The 19541-nt window shown below is 37.3% G+C and overlaps 1 protein-coding gene across 9 annotated transcripts in view; it reads right to left on the reverse strand.

Moving 5' to 3' along the window:
- The window catches only part of NCKAP5 (NCK associated protein 5), a 395107-nt gene that overhangs the window by 133937 nt on the left and 241629 nt on the right, over positions 1-19541 (reverse strand). For 8 of the 9 annotated variants that reach the window (XM_064661544.1, XM_064661543.1, XM_064661545.1 and 5 more), the window contains one exon: positions 3009-3099. In XM_064661544.1, coding sequence (XP_064517614.1) covers positions 3009-3099 — 91 coding nt within the window. The remainder of the gene's footprint in view (positions 1-3008; positions 3100-19541) is intronic. The other variant, XM_064661547.1, reaches the window with a different exon arrangement.

Consider the following 19541-nt stretch of genomic DNA (forward strand, 5'->3'; position numbering starts at 1 on the left):
CTTTCAAAACAGTGTTAGTATTTCTACATTCAATAAGTTTTGTGTATGTATATGAAGATATATATATAACACTTGGAATTCAGATCATAATTTTTTTCCTCATGTTAGCTCACATCTATACTTCATTTACAAATACATGTTGACAATATGGTTATCATGTTCCCAAAAACTTGGAAACATCAGTGCTTTTAAGAAACATTCATGTTCTATTCCCAGTTGTGAATTACCCTTGCAAATATATCAAAAACCTCTCTGAATACATTTGGAAAGATACAAATAAAGTGCTTGTATTGCAATATTGATGTACCTTGCCAAATCTGGACACGGTATCTACAATAAAATTCATCATCTATTTACACAATATTTTTTTCCAGGACCGGCACACAGCTGGTTTCAATAACATATTAATGATTCTCATAATGCTTTTTTAACATGTTTTTCAATGCTAAAATTCTTGGTAAACATTTCAGACCAGAGATTCTTTGCCAACTCTCTGAAGAGTCTTTCAGATGCGGGCTTTTACTGTTACACACGGTTGCTGACTACATCACAGTTTTTATGTGTGACTGGATAATGAGCACACACCGAGTGAACCCAACCCTGACCTACATAGCAGGGAGCCATATGAGGGCAGGAATGCACTGCTTTGCAGGTGGACAGAGCCATTCCTCGAAATTCCCCGAAAACAAGCTATTTGTTCAGAAGTTTGTCATAAAAGTGAGCAAAAGTGATCTGAGGATGAATGAGTCAAAGAGACAACGTTCTGCATTTTGGATCTGTTTTACCAGTCACGGACTGGTGTATGATGCAGTAGCCTACCTATTCCTCCAGGAAAGGGAAACCCATTGCTTCTGAGTCATGGATTAGGAAAGGAAATTCATAAGCAAAGAAGATTGCATACTGGAAGAAATAAAATGGAAGAATATGGAAGAAATAAAAATAGTTAAAAAACAAGCTGAGTAAAATGAGTGAAAATGTTCTGAGGAACAAGAAGAGAACATGCAATGTGTAGAATTAAAATAATCCCAGAGTAACAGGTGTTCTAATGTCCTGGGACAGAGGCAGCTTCACTCTATAAGAAAGAAAGGCTCCAGTTTGGGGAATCTGACCTGACTACCACCCAGCAGATTCGAACAAAACCTCGTTTGCAGAAAGAAGGAAAAAAAGGGGCCAGTTTGCTACGTGGAGGGGGCTGTTTGTTAGAGCTGAAGGAAAGCAAAGAACTGTTCTTGCTATCATTAACTGGGCAGAACTGCCTTGTTCTGTTGGTGGTCAAGAAATAACCCAAGAGATATTACACAAAACACACCATGGTGCCCACTCTCCTGGCTGGGTGGAGACAACAAATCTCTATGTTAGTGTGGCCCCAAAGCAGAAAAAGACAGGACCATAACCTTTTTTTTTTTTTTCCCCAAAAATCAAGAGACAAATAAAATATAGGGAAAAAACTACAAAGAAATATACAAGCACTGAAATTGGAATGGCTAGTTTATCTCCCCTCTAGGAAAGCAGCACACAAAATTTCAAATTTCAAAAACCACATAGCTACTTTTTTTTCCAGTTTAGTGCACAAAAGAAAGAACCCCCAAACCCTCAGTCTGATGAAAGGAAACTGGAGTACTTCTTTGCTTCTTGAGAGTGCAAAGACAAAACCCAAAGAAGCTAAACCTAATTGTGGTACCACCTCACTGTGGTTTCCACAGTAAGACAACACACAGAAAAGCAGATAAAAAATCATTCCAGATGTCTGTTATGAACAGACAGACAAGTAATCCACCTCAAGCAGAGACTGACATCAAGCCCAATTCAGAGAAGGACGTATGGATTTCAACTCTGAACTAAGAAAAGGGAACTGAGTTTCATTTTTGCATTCCAAAAGGATAGATATAGATAAAATATAGATGCCTTTGGCATCAGTTTCTAAGAGCACGATGTTCTATTATAACTTTAACAAAAAGTTTAATTTGTCCTGAAATTAAATTTTACAGGCTATCATTTTAACAAGAAAATTTGATTATTTTAGAAGGTTAATCTAAAAGATTCCTTTCTCTTCAATCCAAGCTTAAAATGAAAATTTAATTACAGTGATAAATACTCTTTAATATACATTTTTGTTTAGCTATATTGCTTTACTTTAGATCCATCAGCTGCAAGAATGGACTAATATAACCAGAATTTTTGAAAAGTGTTTTTTCTGAAGTATCACTACCTAGTATAGACTTTAATATATTATTCTCGTATTTTATGCTTTATAAGAATGCTTATTCTACTTAAAAACATAAGGCATGGGACTGACTTCATTAAGTGTTTTTTTTTTAAAGAATTCATGTGCCAAATATTTGATTAACTGGAATGTATCTCACTCCTGTTTCCAGACTTTCAAAAAGGTCTTCCACCATCTCAGGCTCACTGCTTCCAGAATACAACAGTACATTAGGGAAATGTAAAACTCTCCTGTCTTATAAACAGAGCTGGTTCCCTTTGAAAAACATCTAAAATCTTTCTCTCCTAAATTCTTTCCTGAGGCACTCTCAATAAAATCACCCTTTACCTCAAGTGAGGGTGATAAAACACACCTGCCACAAGCAGTGATAAGAAACCACGGAGCTCGATATGGAAGCCTCACACGCAATAAGAACATGAGTGGATAAATTTATCCATCACAATCTGAAGGTCAAGTTATCAAAAACATCTCTTTACTAGAGATGCTGGAACATATGACTTAAAATATTAAGTGGTTTAATAAAGTCTTCAAAAGTAGTTTCTCTGTCCCCTGTGAACTATGATAAGCAACAACTGCAGATAACACAATGACAATAAAAGTGAAAAACATGAAACTCTGGTGAGAGAATACCTGGGAAAATGTATGTAGTACCAACTACCACTTACAAGTATTCATAACTAATAAACAAATAGAGGAAACAATGCCAGACATTTATCTCAGCAGTGCGATTTCTGTTTTAAAGAAGTTTTTTATCACAAGAAAACAGGTAATAAGTTATTAATACCTGATATACCTTCATGATATTGACAGTTCCTTCTCCATTTTGGCCTGTGGATCCTTGGCTCTGTAGCAAATTTCTCACTGTCTCCTCCATTCTAGAAAAGAAAAATATTTATAAAAGTCAACTGTATGGAAAAAATTCACGAGTTGCATTCAGTGTTTTTGTTCTTTACAAGAGCCTAATGCATCCATGGCTACCATGAAATTAATATTTAAAGACCATCCTAGCCTTGTAATGTTCTCATGCTCCACGTTATGAATAACACATTAAGGGCACTCTTTTATCTTTTGAATATGCACAGTAATTAGTTGTTTTGTTAAAATCCTATAGGAGCTCAGTTACAAACACTAAAACCAAATGTGGGCAAAAGACATCACCTTGTCAACAGTGCAACCAAACACCATGATAAAATTACTGTCATTTAGGAACAATAAGTCAAGATTAAAAAAACCCACAACCTGCTGTATTACGAGCCAATAGTCAGGTTGGTGCAATTCAGACAGACTGTCTATTACATTACTGGTATTTACTTGCTGTGTTATAGGTGCAGCAGAGTGTGCCAGTACATTGGTTTATGGGGGCACAGATGCTGAACACATTCACCCTTCTCTGCTCTTTCAAAGGGATGTAAAAAGCAAGTGCAGGCTACAATCTGGTACCACCATCTCATGAAAACCTAATCAACCTCAACTCCATCAGCGAAAGGAGGAAGGCTTGCACTTCCATTTTAGAAGGTGTTAATAGACAACATCAAAAGTTGTCTTTGATCTACACATATTCATCAAGCATGGTAGGACTGATAATAACACTAACCCTGCTGAACAGAGGCTGCTCATAATAAAGAGTTCTGCTCCTTCTCGCAATAGGACTGCTGGGAATAATGGAAGCCACCTATAAAACGCTGGTCCCATTCAAGGTTGATGAGAAATTAAATCCCCTGGGCTAGGAGATGTCACTGAGGCTGACCACAAATAAGGGACCTGGAACTATAGTTGGTTTCAGCTCTGTGAGTATGAGTAAGAGGAGGAAAAGTATGAAAAGCCAAAACAGTGATGGGCACAAGAACAAAGATGCTGTGTTTCCCAACATAAAATTCTGAGTGCCAATTCCAGCCAAAGGTCCTCATGCATCTTCCCACTTCCCATGTCCTACACAGGTTTTCAGCCCTGTAGAGCTTCTTCTTCAGCTGTGCAGATGCAACAGTTTTCCTCACCCTTCCTTTCATATTTTCTGCTCTTTTCCTTTTAAGCACTCTCAGTCCCTTGACATAGTTGGAAAAACAGCCCAGCTGGAATAGGGGCTGAAGAAGGGAAAACTGCTGTGGCACAGGCATATGGGTGATGTGAAAGCAGAAGAGAGAAAGGAATACCTTAAGTCATATTGCCAGATACCCTGTATATTAAAACAGTGACCTTGAAAAAAGAGCCAGTATTCCTAGGCATGTCAGACCAGAAACTGCCTGCTGTCGTTTATGTCTACTGTGTTTAGGGAAACATGACTTTTGAGTAGTATTCTTTCCAAATGCAATTGAGCAGAAGAAGTATTCACTGTGTATCTTTTTTTTTATTTGTTTATTTCTAAGGTAACAATCCAGCAAGACAGCAAATATTAGCTAACTGCTCTGGCCAAAGGCCAATAACACTATCTTTTATAGGATCCTTATAGTCTTTCTGTTCTTTCAGTCTTCTCAGAATGAATTGACACTGGCTAATTTAGGAAGAGTATGATGTTATTCCAGGTTTTCTCCTTTCAAGTCAGCCCACTATGCTACTTTTCAAGAAGCCAGCACTGGGTGTTCATTCTACTCAGATGAACACTGACATTCTACTTATTTGTATGATGTTTTTTTGTCATTGATGTGCAGACTTCCACATTGCCAGAATGCCCACAGAATAGTTGGACCATCTGTTGACCAAATGTGCATAAAAACAAGCCAGCTCTAATCTCTAGTGCAGACAGTGGTGCAGTTTTTCAGTTGCAGATTGGAACCATTTCTGCTCATAGGCTGACCTTAATCAGATACCTTTTACATGAAAGAACTAATCCTTTTGGTTTTTGTAACATAAATTCCTGTGCAGTCCTCACTGAAAGACTTAATTTCTTAACATGCACATCATTTCATTTTTAAATTAATGTTGTAATAGGATTCTTAATTCTGTTTATCTATGCATATGCAGTTCCAACTCTAGTCCTTCACAATGTTCTTCCAAATTAATAAACAAGCAAAAATGGGAAAAAGAATAGATTCAACTAGCACTAAATCACAGGTTTTCAATTTATACCTAATATATCAGTGAAAATAAAGTCTAGCTGCATATTACTATGATCACTTAAACCAGCTCAGGAAAATTGTGAAGAATTCTTATATTCAATAGGCTCTTTAATCTTCAGTTAAACTCAGATTATCTTTTTTTGACCACAGGCCTGTCTTGTTGAACAGTCTTACAGAGTCTGGTAAGCACTAGGTTTCTTGGGGCAAATAGAAACACCTCCCATCAGCACTCAAATTTTTAAGCAATAGAATAGTCTTTGCAACATGACGAAGAGCTCAGTTAAACACATTTGAGACTTCTGTTGTTTTGTTGTTTGCAGCTATTATAAAAGTTTGTAGGAGTTGACAGCTATGAAGTTGAACCACAGGCACAACAAGAGACAGTGTCTGTGTGGTCATGTCATTATGGAACCACCAGTGGGAGGATCTTACAAGCTTTAGGTATCCATGGAATATCTGAAAAAGGTTAGAGAAAACTAGTTTCTGCCAAAGAAAGTGGGAAGTGAAATATGTTTACAGTCAAATTTACTGCAAAGCTCTGATGGCCAGTGCTCTTGCAGTTTGTAAGCTGCTGCTTCTTCACTAGCATTTTTAGGAAGGACTGTCTAACCAAACAGGAGGATAATCAAGACTTGTTTCTTATGAATGAGAATCTTTGAAGCATGGCACCTTAATTGAAAAGTGATTGTTATATTATGATCTAAAATACTCTCCACAGTGACAGTACATGCCGGGCTGATTTAGTATAAACTCTATTTAAAGAATGTAAAAATAGCTGAGCCTCTATAAATTTAGCTTGAGATCCCATGTTTTGCTCCATGAACATGGCCTCCAAAGGACAGCAAATTTTGGAATTGAAACAGAAAAATTATGAGCTTTATGAAGGGCTATTTTTACGCATCAACCTATATTTTTCCCCCCTTCTGGTAATCACAAAAGGTTATCTCCTCTTGGTTGTGATTCTAATATCCCAGCTGGACCCACTCCAACATCAAGCACTTTCCAATTACATCTAGGGTAGTTATCCCCACACGTGCATTCTGCCTATTAGCTGGACTATACTAAAAACACTGCTTTGTCAAGGATTCTCTGTATCTTATGTAACTATCAAGCTGTTAAAATCTGCAAAACCAGTTTCTAAAGTTCATCACTTCCGAGTCTACATTCTTCAAGCACTATTTAACAACAGTTATTTTCCCCTTTCTTTAGTATTTTATCTACTGTCTTTTCATGTGAAGCATCTCAGTATCACTAAATTTTCTGTTACATCTATTATTTGAATAGAATATTGATGTTTCCTTTAAACTGAAGTGTTCCTTTCAACTTTTATTTAAAAAAAAATTAGGGGGAGTTTCTAGGGGAAAAGTAAATGAAACCCATGTTTGATACAAGCTTAAGTGTCATGGCAAAATATCAGTTTATAGTAGAGAAACACTCCTCCACCATGGCTAACCTAAGGATAAATTTCTCAAAGCACAAAAAGAAAAGAAATGAGGCATTCAGAAAACAGAATCTGTTCATGAAATAGAAGAGTTTAAGGAACATAAAATATTAAATGCTACTGTGGAAAGCACTGTCAAGCCTCCATTTGGAAGATTATCTGCAATTACAATCATCAGTGCTTAGGAGCGGTTCATGCAGAGCTGACTCCATGAAGGGAATGCTCTGAAGCTGCTTAAAAGAAATGACAGTCTGTGCCACGAGAAGAGACTAAACTTTTCCTGCTAAACTTAAGAGACCAAGGACTTAAAAGACCATGTATAATTTATATATAAGAACCAGTGAGAAAAATGTGAAGAAAACTACATCAGCCTAAGGCCAATGATTGACAAAAAGAGTTGGAAATACAGTGGTTAGAAATACATTTAGACTGGAATTAGGATGTTCTTAATAACTGTGAAAGTGAGACTCTGAATCAGTTTGCTATGTACAGCAACAGGATGAGAAATCCAAAGAGTTTTAAGCCAGAATTGAGTAATTTATGAAATTAATTACACATCAGGGTCAAGAGCTGAGGACTTGAATTTATGATGTTCAGGTTCTTACTACTGTTCCTCGTGAAAAAAAAATCAGTCATTCCTACACATAAAATATGTAATTTGCCCTCTGCTGTTGAGAGAATACCAGGAAAGCAGTCCAATTGCTATGGACAGTTATTTATTTTGGGTTTGTTTCTGAGTGTGTTTCTATTCAAGGGGGCAAGAGGAACCTATGAAAAGGAGGAAACATCATTCCCAGGAAGCAGTTCACAGTGCACAGATGCTCATGTGTCCAAGATGGTAGAAGGAAACTTCCTCTGTATTTTTGCTGTAGACTTGCTTTTAATGCTTCTTGTCATTTTTGTGACAGCTCTGCTGCCTCCATCTCCAGCCTGGCCCTGCTGATGCAATTCACAACAAGTGCCAGAGCACAGTTTCAGCCAGTCCAGGCTGGGCAGACTCTGATGGGGTTGATGCATCATTGCTGGGCAATTAAGGTCCTGAATTTCCTCTCAGTTCTCTCAGGACCATCACTTTCGTAAAACAGGCAAATCCTTTGTGCCATCCCACAGTAATGACATGGTCAGAAAACCTGCTCATTTTGTGCCTTTCCCAGTTCTGTTATAAATAAATGCTCTCTATAGCCTGTGCTCTGTTCAGCCATGTCCCACACAGCCCTTTTTGCAGTTCACCCTCCAAGGCAGCACGTAGTTGTTCCAGCACTAGAAGGTGCATGACAGCTTCAACCTCTTTTCCCTTGACCTACTTTCTTCAAGATTTCCACAGGTTGACAGCTACCTTTTGCTAGGTGCTATCACCTTCCCTTGTCATCACCCTCAAGCTGATGTGACAGTACTTGGTTGGTTATTTTGAATGTATGTCACAAGAATTTCTTCAGCTTGATACTGACCTAGTCTTACAGATATGTGTCCAAAGGTTTCTACAGAATCTTACTGCAGCAGATGAGGTTTATATATCACCTTTTTTCTTCTTATTATGCCATGCACCAGGTGCAGGACTTTTTTTAAAGTCTTAGAGAAAAATATCAATAACAGATCTTTCTCTATCTTCAGCTTAACTTACTACAGTGTAGTTAAAATCCTCAGGTGGGTATTTTCTTCCAGGTCTTACCTGTGAGAGAGTGAAGCTTCCTGCCTCTCTCCTGGCAGTCTCCAGTTTAAGTCTCCTGACTTCTATTTTTAGTTATAGACTTCCTAGGACATGGTCTGCATTTCAGCTCCTTGAGCTGCCTCAGCCCTCCCTACCACCTGATCACAAATGAAGGAGCAGGTTCCCATGTAGTTTCTCAGCTCTTTCAGCTCTTGGTTCACCTGTGAACCAGCCCCTATTTTCACCAGCTGGACTTCAGCTGTCTCTTTGGAGGCTGCAATCTCTCTGGTCTTGGTGGAAGAACTATGTGCCTCTGTCCAAGCCTCCTATCTCTCTCTCCAAACTCATTAAAAAAAAACACTTCCAACAAAAAAAAAAAAAAACTTCCAATAAAAAAAAAAAACCTTCTCTCTAACTCAGCTCCCAGATAAATCTTTTTTCTTACTCATTCATAGTTTTAAGTTTCAGGTTTGGGGTTAGCTGCATCTCCCCCCCCACTCCATTTGAAGCTCTGCAACGGATCAGATTAGACTTTCTACTTATAGTGAGTTCCTCAAACTACCGAAAGGCTTCAAAGTAAACCAACACACATCCCCTGTTCCTGAACAAATTTAAAAAATCCATATTTTAGAAAAGGAACCACATCTTTTTAAACAGGGAAATTATCAAAGTGGATTTACAAGATAAAACAGAAACAAAAAAAAGCTCATCAACAGCAGTTCCTGTTTATTGCATCTTTATAGGAGTGTCTTTCCTTCTATCTGGCTTCAATTAAATTAGTGGCCATCTGAACTGCAGACTCTGCTTACTCCTCTCTGGCCCCAGGGATTTCCATTAGCAATAGACAGAGCTGCCTGCTCTCCTCACTGAGCTCTCCCCTGCTCTGCAGGCTCATCTCCAGACTGTGCAGTGACCTGCCAACCACATCGACAGCCTTGACACCCTCTGCAAGCCACTGTGGTCCCTCCTTCCCAGGGCTGTGTCCCAGCCTGGTGTTCACAGTGCACTTCCTGCAAAGACCCTGCAGCAGGCTATTTGCCCATGGCTTCGAGGGCAGGTGGCCAGGAGACAGACACAAGCTTCTCCAAAGAACTGGAAATGGATTAAAAAAAGAGAGAAGTGAAAACAGATATGTGATAAACTTAAGAGAACTGACAGATGGGAAATGCTGGGGCTTTCAAGCCCAAGGGGTTTTCAAGCCCAAGGGGTTTTCAGTTCTGCTTAGGATATAGCATTGGTATATCCCTTATAGCAAGGTGCTGGGCAAAGCCTGCAGAATGCACAATATCCATCCTTAATACTTCAGTTAGAAAATAAAGTAATAACATCTTTTATAATAGCAACAGAAAGACACACATATAATGTATAATTTATGTTTATTCCTTCTGTTCATCAGTAGAGGTGCTTATCAATCCAGAAATATCAAGACAAATCCTCCTCCTGCAGCACCATTACCACTGTTTCTTCACCACAGGTTTGGGACAGCCAGTTCAACTTTGTGGCATTTGCTAGCGGGAAACCCAAACTGCACAAGCCATACTCTTTTCACATACTCATCCAAAACACTCCTTCCAAAACCATACTCCAAGCATCATAAGTATCTTGAGGGTGATTAGAGCAACTATCACATGGAAATGCTGAAATTAAACAAGTCTCAAGCTCCAATCACATGAGTCGAGGAGGATCCTTCTTTTGATGGACAACCTAATCAGTCCCCTAGACCATACCACTACTTAAAATTACATAGAATTGGAAGACTAAGCACAACTTTTACTCATAGAACAACTGACCATTGAACCCAGTGGAAATTATCAAGGTATCCTTAAAATATCCTTGAGCCTTAGACAAGTAGTGTAGGATTTTGAAAGACCTCAGCACTGGCATATCACTGCTCCCACACAAGTCTAAATTCTGTTATCATGCAATGGCAGGCCTGACATTTCTCTGAAACTGCTCTAACTACCATCTGAGCCAGGAAATGTTGGAAGTGTTTCCATTGTCTCAGTCATACGGATTTCACTCATCAAACTTCTATCTACAGCAAAAAGCTTCTGAGCTGCAGCAGAAACCAGTGGTAATGTTTATTTCTGTGTTGACAGATAGACAAATGCCATATGGACTGTATGGGTGTCTTCCATCACCAGCCCTGTATATGAATTTTGTAAGTTACAGGCATGGAGGATTAAACAAAAAACAGTCCAAGACTAAGCCTCACAGAAAAGCTTCTCATAGACAATTGAACAGATTTTTCAGCTGAAAAGGCTGTCCCTCCTACAATTCCTCAATGATATATTTGGGACCTCAGGACAGGAGATATTTTCATTAACTATAAGTGGATGGAACTGGACACATACAGAAAGTTATTTCTCATGTCAGTTTAAACATATGCTCATATATTCATGCTGGAGGCACCAGAAATAGTCACAACGAAAAGCTTCAGAAAAAATTACAGACAACTATATAAACAGACTACTAATATTTCCAATTTCAAACAATAGTGAGTTCTTACTTCTTTCTTATTTTCTACATTTTAAACAAATATTTGTATTCCCATATTTGCAAATGTATAGCTAGATAGATATATCTATCAGGTCCTCCAAATACACATATTTAATTTTGGATATAAGCGCTCTGATATAGACAGACCACTACTGCTTTAAGTTACTTACAGGAATGAAAAGCTGCTCAAAACTAAAAAGCTCTTTTTCAATTCTGAGTCACAGTTTCAAGATGGTACCAAGACCACCTTGACATAGCTACATAAATTTCTGCATGTTTCCCATGAATAGGGAAGATGCTCAGTGGAGGGAGGCAGCTTTTGTGGGGTTGAAGTAGATCCAAGAGAAATGTGAGATGAAAATGAGGTCTATCATCAAGGAGCATTTGCAGAACCCTGCACAATGCAAACAAGCTGTTGCATTTTCATGCTACACAGCCCATCATGAACCTTTCAGGCACTGACTGAAAAATGCTGTGGTGACACCCACCTTTGCTGTCAGAGTACAAACAGTAGCTGTAAGAAAGCTAATGACAGGAGTTATTTTTTTCCTTCTGCAGAAATTATCATTACTTGGTTTCAGCCTCTCTGACTTTCCAGTCAAACACTTATATGCAAAACACTTAAAATATATAATTCTTCTGATTAAGTGGCTAGTGGGCTTGCATATTATTGCTGCACAGAGAGATATAATTCTTTTGACTAAGTGGCTACTAAGTATGCATACCCTTAAGGTTGCCCAGAAAGTTCCATCTTATTGAACACCAAACAAAATGCTCTGATGACTTCAGAGGCAAAGACTGTAAAGTTTTACCAAATTCTTGGATTCTTTTTCACTTAAAATGTTATTTGTGAATTTAATGACTTAAAAAAACTAATTACCAATGGAGTTACTCTAAATAAACAAACATTCAAGAAATCATTCCTGGTTTGGTTCAATAAACTAAATCTTACATCAAAAGTCAAATTCATATGACAGTTCCAACCCCTTCTTGACATTGTACAGCCAACTGCAAAGGCCAAACACCTGCACATGTAACTACACAGGACCCAAGTATGAGATGAAACCTTCCCACTTTGAACTTGGATCCCCCTAAAATGATTCACCTCAGATGTTCACAAGGAACACCAAGAAAAAGTCCTCTGGTTCCCAACTATAAGATTTGACTAAAAATACTTTTAAAGACAACAGGGAGTCTTAATAAATATAATTTCTTTTGAATTTTTGGACTTCAGCCTTTCCAAATTTCAGCTCAAAAAGACTGCAGTAAGAAAAGGAAAAAAAAAATGAGATTTTCAATTCAGCTGTGACTTCCTGAAAGCCTCTAAATGTAAGAAGAGCAAAGAGTGGGTCTAAATGTGTAGGAATATTCCAAGTGATGTCTGTGCTACAAAAAATATGATAATATTTTAATTCCTAAGGGGGATAATGAGTACATATACCTAAAAATTGTCTTTCCTTTTCTCTCCTCAGCAGAGAGCTTACTTTGGATCTTCAAATAAACATTCACAAAGCAGAGGGTATGAGACAGGTCTTAGTTGATCAGCTATGATCAAGTGTCTTCATGAGCAGGTAACGCCCTGATGTCCTTTTCGTGTGACCTTCTCACACAACAAACTCTCCACATTACACCCAAAATTACAAACTTATGGAATGAAAAAAAAATATAAATAAAATATCTCCATTTGTTTTGCCTCAACAGAGATTGGAAATGACTGTCAGGATAGTGAATGTCTGAGCATAAAGAATGCCTTCTTCCAGGTGGGTTTCCTGCAGCATTGCCCTGGAACAACCCAGTTTCCTATTCTAATAGTGACCAGCTCAAAAGGAGTTTTTCCTTCTGCAGGACAGATGCAGCAAACACAAAGACAGATTATACCAAAGGTAATACCAAAGAAACCTCAGATGCACAAGTAATTACTCTTGCAGCCTAATTTTCAGGTGGTTGGGAAACACCCACAAAAACAGGTCATGTCAGAGATGTAAGAATGAAAGATTAGTGGTTGCAGACTTCCAAATTCCAGCAGCAATGGCCTGAACAAGTAATATATGGTTAGAATTATGGTCTCCAAGGGCTTAATTACCTGTGTCATTAGGTAGTGGTAGTCTCTCTAAAATTATATTGACAGCTCTTCTACAACCAAGCATTTGATTATGAGGCAGTAAAAATACAGGACATTGCACACAGAATAAATGCTACAATAGTGTCATATACAGCATCATCAGCTTTGACGCCAACAAACAAGAAGAGCTGAATCAAATTAATTATGAACTTGTCCCAAAAAATCAAGAAGGACCCAGATATATTTTATCATTAATAACTTTTAATGTTCTCCCTTTCTATATGTGTACAAGCCTATCAAAAGCAAAAGATAAAAGAAAAAGAAGAGGGAAAGAATAATATCAAGGTGAGAATGAGATGTAAGAAGAAAAATGTAACAACTGCATTAAAAGGGGAGGGGAGGGGATTTGTCACTATTGAAGCTCATCCCTTTAAATTGGATTATCCTGGAGATGAACTGAATAAATGCAGGGGAATATTTCTGTATGTAGGACTTGCAATAAAATATAAAGAAACCGCCCCAAATGCTCCCATTTTCACGTTCCTGAAGTCATGCAGAAAGTTGCCTCTATACCAGAGGCAGCATCTGAAATTTTTTTCACCTCCCAGCTTCAGGAGCAAGTTTTATGATGTCAGAAATCCAGTGAGAAGAGGAAAAGACATTTTAGAGGGATGGCCAGTTATCAATACGGAAAACAAAAGGAATAGGTGGGGAGAGTAAAAGGGTCCGGAAAGGCATATCTCATTACTTTGGCCACAACGTAGGGCAAACAAAGGGTTGGATTAGGAGAAGAGAGAAGAAGGAAATACATGTAAACAAGGAAGAAAAGTACAGAAAAATAACACTGAGAAAGCATCTAAAGGAGAGAATGGAGAGGAAGAGAACAGTGCAAGACATGAGGACCAAAATAAGAGAATACATAGCATAAAAGATGCAAGAGAACTCCGAGGAGAAGAAAAAAGGACATGAGTATTTAAGCAAGATGTAAGAAAAAGAATAAAGTGGGACAACAACAGAAAAGGTAAACATAAAGGGAAGAGAAGGGAAAGGACATCTAGATATCTCTGAGGTGCAAATGTTTAACCATTTGTACCCTATTGGTATTTCTTTTGCAGACACAGGAGAGCTATTAGCTACGACTTCCAACAGGAGATCATTTAAGTAGGGTTTAGAGAAGGATTTTCAGTTTAACTACAGCCCTAAACAGAGAATCACAACATCACTCCTTCCTCCCTGTTCAAGCACTCATTCTTTAATCATCTGTCTTCAGCACAGCACGGCATACATTTTCAAACAGCTCTGCAGGATTTTAGCCACGCGGCTCCCATTGTGTTTAATGGGAATCCTGTGGGCAGAGCTCTGTATGAGGCTTTCAAAACGTACTCCAAAAATCTCTAAATAATGCACTAGTTGAACATTACCCTGTTTACTTCTCATAGGACTTGACTATAATGAAACATAGGTTGAGTCATTTATAAAAGCAGTATTTATTGCAAAGCTCATCAGTGTTTCCTGTAGGGATTTTTTTTCCTCTGTAAAAAAATTCAACATGACTATTTAGGATTTACTTTTTCCAAAATATCTAAACCAGATAACAAAATCAACTCAAACCACTTCTGCTTCAGAAAGGAAGAGCCAGCAGTTTACATGTCAGCCTAAGACTCGAGAAGCCTCTCTTCAAAGACTTCCCACCGTCGTAGGATACCTCTGTGGCTTTGTTTCATAGCTTTCCTCTGAAAATTGATTTAACAGATTCTATTTCATAACAGCTGTATGATGATTATAAATAAGAGTGAAGCGTTAATCAAAGATTCATCAGACACTGAAAAAAGCCACAATATCAGCTCTCTCTCTCCCTTCAGGAGTCAGGTTGTTTCCGTGGTCAGATCTGAGGTAACATCAAAGTCTTAAGAAATGTAAATCCTTGCCACCCATGCTCTATAAAGGCAAGACCTTAATTTCAATGCTTTCACCTTTCACAAGCAGCATTCAGAATAAATACATGAAAATACAACTTTAATCAGATTTCATGCACCCAGAAGTAGATCATACTCCATCATCCTTTGGAATACAAACCATACTTGGGTACATGGAAAGTTTCAGGAATTTCCATCTCGGGGGACAGACCCTCAACCTTTTCAATCTGCGCTAAGTGGAAGAGCATTACCGCAAAGAAAATAAGACCAATACATTTACTAGGCAAAAGTTTAATCAAGGAAGAGCAAACAGAGCATATTTAATCAACATTTCTAGTTTCAGAAAGTTACATTAGATGTAATATTAATATCACCAGTTTACTATAAACTGTCACCTTATCCATGCAATTTGTGCTACTGTGAAAACGTAAGATCACCAGAGGAATATATACATTTATGTTAAGATATCTAAAAATTTGGCTCAGCAAATAACATGTTTCTGTGTGAACTAGATAAGTACTTTTTTCCTGGACTTACAGAACAGATAGTGGGTATGGTGGTCTACTATGAAAACCTTGGGAAATACCTGTAAGACGAGAAGTTCGGCATTTTTCAAGATTCTGGGTTCATGTCAGTGGAATGCAGAAAAATTAGATGACTCTAGAATCTGCCATGTCTACCAGTTTCAGACTCTACTGGTATGAATTACTGCAAAATTGCCTAATGCTGGGCAGAAGCCATTCCATTGAACTTAACAGTTCATTTCATAAAATCAGGGCCTTTGTGACTTAAGTGAACAGACAGCATGTATTTCAGCTAATCTGGTGGAAACAAAGCCTCACAAGCCTGCCTTACTAAGAAATAATTTAGTGGTTCTCCTGAGGGACTTCTTTTTCCCCTATAAGCAAGAATCAACACAAAGGAAAAGATCCTTTTGAATCCTTAATTAAATATTATAAAAAGTTGAAAGAAAACAATCATTATCTTATAATACACCATTACAATGCAGGAGACTGATTTCTGAAAAACCAATTTAGATATCCATGTCCAGGAGGCGAAAAGGGCAATAACAACAAAAAAGAAGCCAGAATGATACATGAAAGAGAGGCTGGGTTGGACATCCTGGGAACGCAGGGTAAATGCTGAACAGCAGCATCTCACAGTGCCACAGCTTTAAATACTCCATTTGTTCTTTAGAAAGGAAGGGCAGTTTACTTTCATGATGAGCAAAACCACTGCATAGGGCAGGAAATGTTGTGCATGACAGGGGATTCCAATAATGTGAGAAGTTAGGTCAGATCCTTTTATATCCACAGCTGGGCAGGCGGAAAGGCCAAACTCTCAGCCAGTTATACAAAGGCAATATAACCTGAGGGTGCATCTAAGGCTCCTGCTTGCTCTGTTAAGCTCTTTCATGACACAATTATAATAATTCACTCAGGTTTTAATGTTCTGTAGTTAGAAGGAAAAAAGATCATGTTTATTACAGACGTGATCCAGACAGGTCAAATCCTACCTGACACAAATGAAAGCAATGTCATCTTGCAGAACATCTAATGCTGGCATTGAGTGTAAAATGAAACTAAAATTAAACTCAATTACTTTAGATCATCCATGTTCACATTACTTTTAAAGTAACTGCTATAATAGCAATTTGTAAATTATCCATATTTGCTTGTTTTATTAGTGTCTTCTAAACAATCAAGATTCTTATAAAGATGCTGACAGCCTTTTTATTACAGCAGTCCTAGCACAGTATTTTTTTAGCTTTGTTTAGCTCATTGCTAATGTTTCACTTCAAAGTAATTTCAGAATCCCACAAGAAAGTGTAATAGACTTCCTTAATCTTCATCATCTCAAACTCTCACTCACTGTTGATGCCACTAAGCACATTGCACGTTCTGAGAAATCGCTTGGCCTGCAAAGGCCATAAATTAATGTACAAAAAAAAACCTTGCTATTTGGAAATGTAAAAATTATAAATCCAACAGTACTTGGAATTGCTGAAGGAATATGGTAACTCATTTTACAGTAAAGGCCACAATCTTCTTCACACGGGCTTTTTTGTTTTGATATTTACACTGATGCATCTCCAAATGAAAAATAATCTCATGGGAGGAAAAGAGACAAATCCTTACCTGGTGGGGTGATCACTTACACTGAGTCCTAACACTGTTTTCTAAAGGCAAATATTTTAAAATTTGTCCAAATACATCTTGATTTTATAGATTATATCTCCACTTCTTTGAACAATTGGAAAGCTGCTGGATTTTGAATTCATTTGGGAGCAAATCTTTCAGTCTACCACTGATGAAAAATTAAAGAGAGAGAAAAAAGCTATTGTCAATGTAAGATGTAAGCAATTAACTCATTTTACTATTGAATATTTATTATTTATCAAAGGCTGCTGTTGCCAAGAGAGTTGTTTTAAGCACATGGTTACAAACAACATCAAAACACATACAAACAAATTTTACAGGATTACCAGATACAAACAGGCAATCTGAAAAGCTATTCTGTTCAAAGAGTCAGAACTGGAGCCTACACATCCATTTCCAATAGGTATTTGAGGAAGAACAAGGAGAAATCCTGACATCCTGACTTGAAATTTGCTGCAATACCAGCACCCTGCTCAGATGGCATTTTCATATAAATTCCAGCAGAACACCAAGTACTTAGTTCCTTAAGGGAAACAGATAATTTAGAGAAGTGACGCAAACTTAATAACATTATTCACACCTAAATAGGATTTTGGAGAAACTTCAGAAGCGAAAAGAAAACTGAAGTAGCTCACCTAACATAAATCAGCGTGTGTCAGTGAGTACCTTTTCTAAAAATGCTCAGGAGGAAAGTATCATCGACGTTCTCCACATCAGTTAATACAGAACCACGAAATATAATCATTTTGCGGGGAAAAAAGTATCATCTCCTTCTGAACTGGGCCTTGAAAATATATATTCAGTATAGATCTGAGCTAATGAATATTTTATGATGTAATATTGTGCTGGGTTAAAAATGCTTGTATTTTAAGTATATATTAAAAAAGCCACTTTTCAACAATCAAAAAGATACTTCATTTGGCAGTAGAAATGAACAGGTTACCCTCAGAGTCCAAACATATATAAACACAGGAATCCATATATAAAACCTGCTTTAAAGAAAAATTATCATCCATGTTATATTAATGTCTAGAAATATAAAAATGTGAAAGTACCATAAATGTGAAAGCCTGATTTTGAAGAAAAGTATTTTAAAAAATGCAACCTATTCAAATTATGAAAGCTGAACTTAAACTTTACTAAAGTACAACCAGTTCCAACTCTTAATTATTTTTAAAATACCATGGGATAAAATTTATCGGTGTCTATTTTTTCACCCATGTTGACTTTGGGATGAAAAATTTTGCTTGAGGTTTTCAAGCCATGCAGACTGCACAGATTATACTGAATTACAACACTCATGCTTTATTAAAACTCGCAACTATATATACTAATGAATGTCATCTCATATAAAATTTATATATTTCTGCCCACACATTGCATAAAATTGAGATAAAATGCCACATATATAAACGAATGATAGCTAAAGTTTTATGAACTATAAACACAAGGTCAGTAGTGCTTCACTTCTGCAAGATAAATTTGACATTTGGACAACGTTGTGAATCACAACCAGAACTGCAATGGCCAAGGAATATAAACTGCCTATTAAAAAAATAAACTAAAAATACAGCAAATCACTCTTGCGTGGACTTCTCAAAACATTGCACCACCAAAACCTAATGCTTCCTTTGGCTACTGCCGAAACTGTACCATCCTATACCAATCATGAAATCATCTTCTGAGCCAAGGTCTTTCAATATGATTTTCAATCTCATTTGTATACAGACATTTTAGAGGATCTAGTAATAGAAATAAGTAAGAATTCACTTTAACCTAGTGGTGTCCACTTTTGCTGCTTTTCTTTTTCTCGGGAGTTTTCTGTGTTCAAGACCATAAGATGACATACCTTCCTCTGGCAGTGTATAATAATTCTGCCATACATGGTATGTATCAATACTGACAGGAGAGCACATTCAGAAAAAATTGTTGTACTTTAAATAAAAAGACATGCACGTTAAAAGTGAATTTAATTCCACCAAATATATTTAATATTTTTTTTATTTTTTTTTGGTGAGTATGCACGCATTTAGGTCTTTGTATTTCATGATGTAGCAGGAATAATGGACAGAGAAAGCCACTCATATGTGCTTTTAAAATAGCTGCCTAATTCAGGTCATCTCCTAGAACACAAGCCTTAGCAAAGATCAGGTCCTCAACTTTGGTGCCCTATATTTAAATCCCTATAGAAGCTCAGTCCCTGTGCTGGATTACTGTGTGCAGTGTTGATACTGCCACAGACATGATAGGCAGATTTAATTTAGTCAAATCCTGAGCTAGCCCAAATTTTCAGATGAACTTAATATTCAATTAAAGTAAAAAAACAGCAAACAAGAAGAAATTCCCATATAATTTAAAAAATTCTGCTGGACAGTTTTCCTTAAGTATTCTGACTGCTTTTATTTCTACAGTTAAGAAAATGGTATCTCAGAGAATTAGCATTACTTTTACAAGAACTTATGACTGCACTTTCTTTTTATCTGAGTTACTAACTAACTGAGTATATTCACCACTATAAAAAGCAAGTTTTGGGATCTTA

Source organism: Pseudopipra pipra, chromosome 7, assembly GCF_036250125.1.
Source record: "Pseudopipra pipra isolate bDixPip1 chromosome 7, bDixPip1.hap1, whole genome shotgun sequence".
In the NCBI taxonomy this organism is placed as follows: Eukaryota; Metazoa; Chordata; class Aves; order Passeriformes; family Pipridae; genus Pseudopipra; species Pseudopipra pipra.